The sequence below is a fragment of the Heterodontus francisci genome, chromosome 23 (genome assembly GCF_036365525.1).
Source record: "Heterodontus francisci isolate sHetFra1 chromosome 23, sHetFra1.hap1, whole genome shotgun sequence".
NCBI classification, from domain to species: domain Eukaryota; kingdom Metazoa; phylum Chordata; class Chondrichthyes; order Heterodontiformes; family Heterodontidae; genus Heterodontus; species Heterodontus francisci.
In genome coordinates, this window is record NC_090393.1 from 54,782,335 (window position 1) to 54,787,219 (window position 4,885).

The window sequence follows — 4,885 nt, forward strand, 5'->3', positions numbered from 1 at the left end:
AAGTTTTCCTCTATTATAACCTTTACCCTTCTAAAACCCAAACCTAATCGCTATTCCATGTCTCGCTGCGCCGTGTATTTTGCCGTTTTCAATCATTCTCCAGTTGGATCCGATCTCATTGACGTTTTGTTTCTCTTTTTCTAAAATGACTGACATGCGCGTAATTCAAATATCAGTCAACGCAGGGCATGGGATCCCGTGACCTGATTTACATGAATGGAAATTTGCATGTAAATTTAATATTCAATGACGTTGCGAAGGTTGAAACTTTTTAAGGAGGTTTAGAAAGAGCCCAGAACCACATTCGTGTCAGGAACTATCCTCCATCAGACCCTCACTAGAACCTTCACCATGACTGAATGGGTTCAAGTTCTTGCCGCACTGATGCTCTGTCTCCACAGTAAGTACCGGCGTTAACCTTCATTATCGCTGCTGTTTGCATTGCTCGGAATTTTTTTTTTAGAGATTGTGTTTAACAGACCTGAATTAGCAACAATATTCACAATTGCAGAGTTTGACTGATCAATAACTTGTTATTTCACCAGGTACAAACGCGGATCCTGTCCTGACTCAGCCAGCATCCATCTCAACCACACCGGGGAGCACCGTCAAGATCACCTGCACCATGTCCGGAGGCAGCATCGGCAGCTACTACACGAGCTGGTACTGGCAGAAACCCGGCAGTGCCCCTGTATTGGTTTGGTCCGAGAGCTACGATACGGCTTCGGGGATTCCAGATCGATTTACCGGGTCTGTGGAGTCATCGAGTAACAAGTTGCTTTTAACCATCACCAATGTGCAGACGGAGGACGCCGCCGATTATTACTGTGCTGCCGCGAGTAGCGGTGCATACATTTTCGGGAGAGGAACCAAGCTGAACCTGGACAGTAAGTAAATTATTTCTACTGAGCTTTAACATTTTCAGCGTTAACATCGAAATATTAAAAATCACTTTAAAATCACTGGCTTGGTAGATTGGATGAGAGCAAATCAGGACTATTTCTCTTATAACATATTTATACAGAGCTTGTGAATCAGCGTCCGGTGACATTTAAAAGAGGCATAACTGCGCCCAATTTTGCGCAGGGTTTTCAGGTTGTAAGAGAGGACAGAGGCAATTTTTTAAGATGATACCAGTGCTGCAAGGTTTTAGTTACAAGAGAACGAGAGTGAAGCTCGGTCTACTGGAAGTTTACGGGATCATCTGCTAGAAATGAGCATAGTTCTGAGCAAAATGAAAACAGATATTTTCACTGATCGGTAACCTGAGGACATCAATTGAATGTCCTTGGTAGAAGGGCGAAGGGACTGGATAGGATATTTTCTTTACCCAGTGGAGTGTTAGGACTGCAGTGTCCTACCTCAAAGAATGGGGCGAGCAGAATCAGACTACCGTTTAAAAAGAAAGTGGATAAAACTTTGACAAAGGAAAAACAAATGGATGGGAAAAGGACTAAGTGGGCGCCTTTCAAAGGTTGCGATTGGCCTGTTTCTGGCTATGATTCCTGAATCCAACAGGGTCTTTGAGATCGGAATACCGCGGCCCTTTTCTGCACAAAAGGCATAAACACAAATTCAAAACTTTCATTCTACTGGGAGTGGTACCGGAATTTAATCATCATTCTTGGATTGAGACTGCGGAAGGATAGTGTGGCGACTTGCTGTAAGTCACTCTCACTCGTCTCCAAACTCAGTGAAAACCGCTCAGTACATGATCCTCAGTCCGACATTTCGCATTAATCCCCGCTGACTATAGTAATCACACTGATGAGCTCAGTTCAGCTGGTGGTAACCACCCACACTGATCGATTTTCTGCATTCCGCAATAACAAACACCAATAATTGACATGATGCCTATTTTCTTAACAAGTCAGGGGCTCATTATCTTCCCGCCCAATCAATTGTGTAGCGATGTCTCGGAACCAGAATCAGATTCTTCCTGCTGCTCTTGTGCTCTCAATTGCGCTTTGCTGTAGGTTCTGTGGTTAGTGTGAGAGGAGTAATATGGAAAATGCACATACTCTATCGTTATTTTGACTTGGTTATTCGGTGGCATCACAGCAAAATGGGCGAAAATGAGATATGAAACAGAACATGCGACAGAATATTTTCAATTATTCCTTTTCAAAACGATCGCTGCTACTAACTTTATCGTTCGTTGTTTACTTGCTTGCTCTCGCCATAATCCTAAAGGTCCAGAGGCATCTCTCCCCATTAGAGAGACAGTTGGTGATACATAGTTTGAGGATCACCACTCCTCAAGTTTGGGACAAGCCTCCATGAGCTAACACAGCCGGTAAAGGGATTGAGCCCACGCTGTTGGGGTCTTTCTGTCTCATATTCTAGCCGTCCACCCAGCTGACGCTCAGTTCGCTGCAAAACTCTTGTATTTAGACAATAATATAAACTGATGGTAAAACCTGTGCAATAATCCCACGAGATTTCAGATATTTCAGTATCTGAATTTTCAGCTAAACTCTGGGTGAGGCCTGGAGATTATACAAACTCTGACAACAGGGGTTGGAGGCACTTGTCAGACTAATCGCAGTTTCAGTCTCCAAATTAATAACGTTAGGAAAGTGAGGCGAAGTTGTCGGTTCCAAGGCGAAACTCTCAGAATGACAATAGATTGTTAAACCGTCACGGTCACATCTAGTGCTGGTGAGACGCGCCGATGTAGCTGACATCACACCTCAATATCAGAACCAATTGTAGAGGCTCGGCCTCTCATTTTAGTATTGAAAAAAGTAGTGTTTCAACCCTTTCTTCATTTCTTCACATTACATAAACCATTTTACCGAGGGTTTGTCATTGGCAGCTGGTGCTTGTAATACATGGTGCGAAGGGTTATTTAAAAAATGAGATTCTGAGAGTTCGGCTTTAATCTTCTTACACTTGGTAATATTTCGTTGTTGCTATCATGGGAATATTTCGATTGAAGAATAAGAAAAAAAAAGAACGAGCTTGCATTGTTAGGCCTCCTTCCACGACCTCAGGACATCTGAGCGCACTTCATAGCTAATTTCGTGCTTTTTAAAGGACAGTCACCCTTTGTAATGTATGAAACTCGGCAGCTTATTTGCGCAAAGTCCCACAAACATCACAGGACAGATAATCTGTTGTAACGATGTTAGTTGAGGGATGAATATAAACCAGGTCAGGTTGGCTTTATTACTTGCAGATTGAGGTTATATTATTAGACAATATAGATATAATAGTTCACAATAACAGATGTTATTTAGAGGAAACAGTTTCCGTTTAGTGAAAACGTATGAATTGTGACACACTGACCCCAAAGAAGTCCCCAAACAGCGTAATTAGAATGTGATAGAACAGTCTTCTGAGGTTTTAGGCAATAGAGTCACCGTCGGACGAGCGGGAAACCTCGTGGCAGCGAGAAAGGAGCAAAGCGACAGAAATCCAAATATTAGTCCAAGATTCACTTCCGTCAAAGCAAGTGCAAATTCGAAATTATTTAATAGTTGGTTTAACAGTCAATTTTTTCAAAGTCGAATGTTGGGCGTTAAATGTTAAATAGTCTTTGTTGTCAGCATTGCCTTCAATATAAATCCTAATTCTGATTTATTGCTTACTACGATTCTTTTAAATCTTTATATTATTTTCTGAGCTCATTATTTTGGTTAGATTCAATTTCCTCTTAAGAATTTGTATGTGTTCCTTGCCTTAAGGAAAAGTAGGGATCTTTTCTCAGGTTATATATTTCCCGGGACTGTTGGCCCCAGCTTTTCGACGGTTGACACGAAAGGGGTTCCGTTCTGTTAAATTCCTAATAGCTTTTTAACCTGTCATCTAATTTTAAAAGTTTTGGACAATGTAAAACATTGATTCCGACTTTTATGTGGATGAAGAATGGATCTACTTCAATTTATTTCTGATTTTCAGATCCACGGGTCCCCTCGGTTTCCGTCCTTCCGCCTTCATCAGATCAAATCACAACAAAGAACACGGCGACCCTGGTGTGTTTGGTGAGCGGTTTTAACCCGGGAGCTGTGGAGATTGAGTGGACTGTAGATGACAGTGTGAGAGGGAATGGCGTTGAGACCAGTCGGATCCAGCAGGAGACGGACAACACGTTCAGTGTGAGCAGTTATCTGACTCTGCCAGCCTCAGAGTGGAACTCACACGAGCTTTACTCCTGTGTGGTTAAACATGAGACTCAGGCAAACCCGCTTAAAACAAGTATCTCGAGGTCCAGTTGTATCTGATTCAAAATCTTATGTATTGATTTGTTATTCCAGCAGCAAAGTTTCTTTACAAATATATTCCGCAAACGGCCATTACATGCTTGTTTTTAAGTGGAACATTTCAAATCAGAACAGTTGTGCAGGTTATCCGGTGGATTCCGCTGTCTGTATTTTACAGTGTGTTCACCCTGAACTGATCAAAGTTTCAGTGTAACCTCACAAACATCACAGTTTAATAAAACGACTATTCCGCTATCTCGTGTGTTGTTATTGTTCTGTGCCGTTGGGTCTGAAACAATTATTAGCAACTTCCTCCATGTGATTAAATAGCGGTTTTATTTTAGCGACATTCTGCACATTTTCTGTAAAGCCTTTAACATCAGTCGGAATACTGAGATTATGTACACGAACACGTGGAAGTAATCTTGCAACATATTTTCAAAGATAGACCTACTGAATATTGTTCGTGTAGGGATGGAGCTGAAGAATTCAAAGCACTTGGTGCAAGTGTTTCTAAATCATCTGGTTGCACAAATTCAGGGCAAACCCCGTGACCGCCTCTCTTTTGGAGACCCCGCACCTAACGCGGTGCAATTTCTGACCTTGCTTTTTTTTCCTCAAAATTATCCGATGACTTTAATTGGTCAATAATGGTTAGATTGAATCAGGTTCTTTTAGAA

General features: G+C 41.8%; 1 protein-coding gene across 1 annotated transcript; it reads left to right on the top strand.

Annotated features, from left to right (window-relative positions):
* Nucleotides 1–290: 290 nt before the first annotated feature.
* Nucleotides 291–4,460, top strand: LOC137382832 (immunoglobulin lambda-1 light chain-like). The gene is made up of 3 exons (XM_068055323.1): nt 291–400; nt 546–887; nt 3,904–4,460. The coding sequence occupies exons 1-3, from the start codon at nt 352–354 to the stop codon at nt 4,224–4,226; spliced, it is 714 nt and encodes a 237-aa protein (XP_067911424.1). The 5' UTR covers nt 291–351; the 3' UTR covers nt 4,227–4,460.
* The last annotated feature ends 425 nt before the right edge of the window (nt 4,461–4,885 follow it).

What these genes read in the sequence shown, in the direction of transcription:
- LOC137382832 (XM_068055323.1), top strand. Translation starts at nt 352, where the DNA reads ATGACTGAATGGGTTCAAGTTCTTGCCGCACTGATGCTCTGTCTCCAC. An exon ending in ACTGATGCTCTGTCTCCACA is followed by an intron (nt 401 to 545) that starts GTAAGTACCGGC and finishes TTATTTCACCAG; the next exon opens with GTACAAACGCGGATCCTGTC. An exon ending in AACCAAGCTGAACCTGGACA is followed by an intron (nt 888 to 3,903) that starts GTAAGTAAATTA and finishes TCTGATTTTCAG; the next exon opens with ATCCACGGGTCCCCTCGGTT.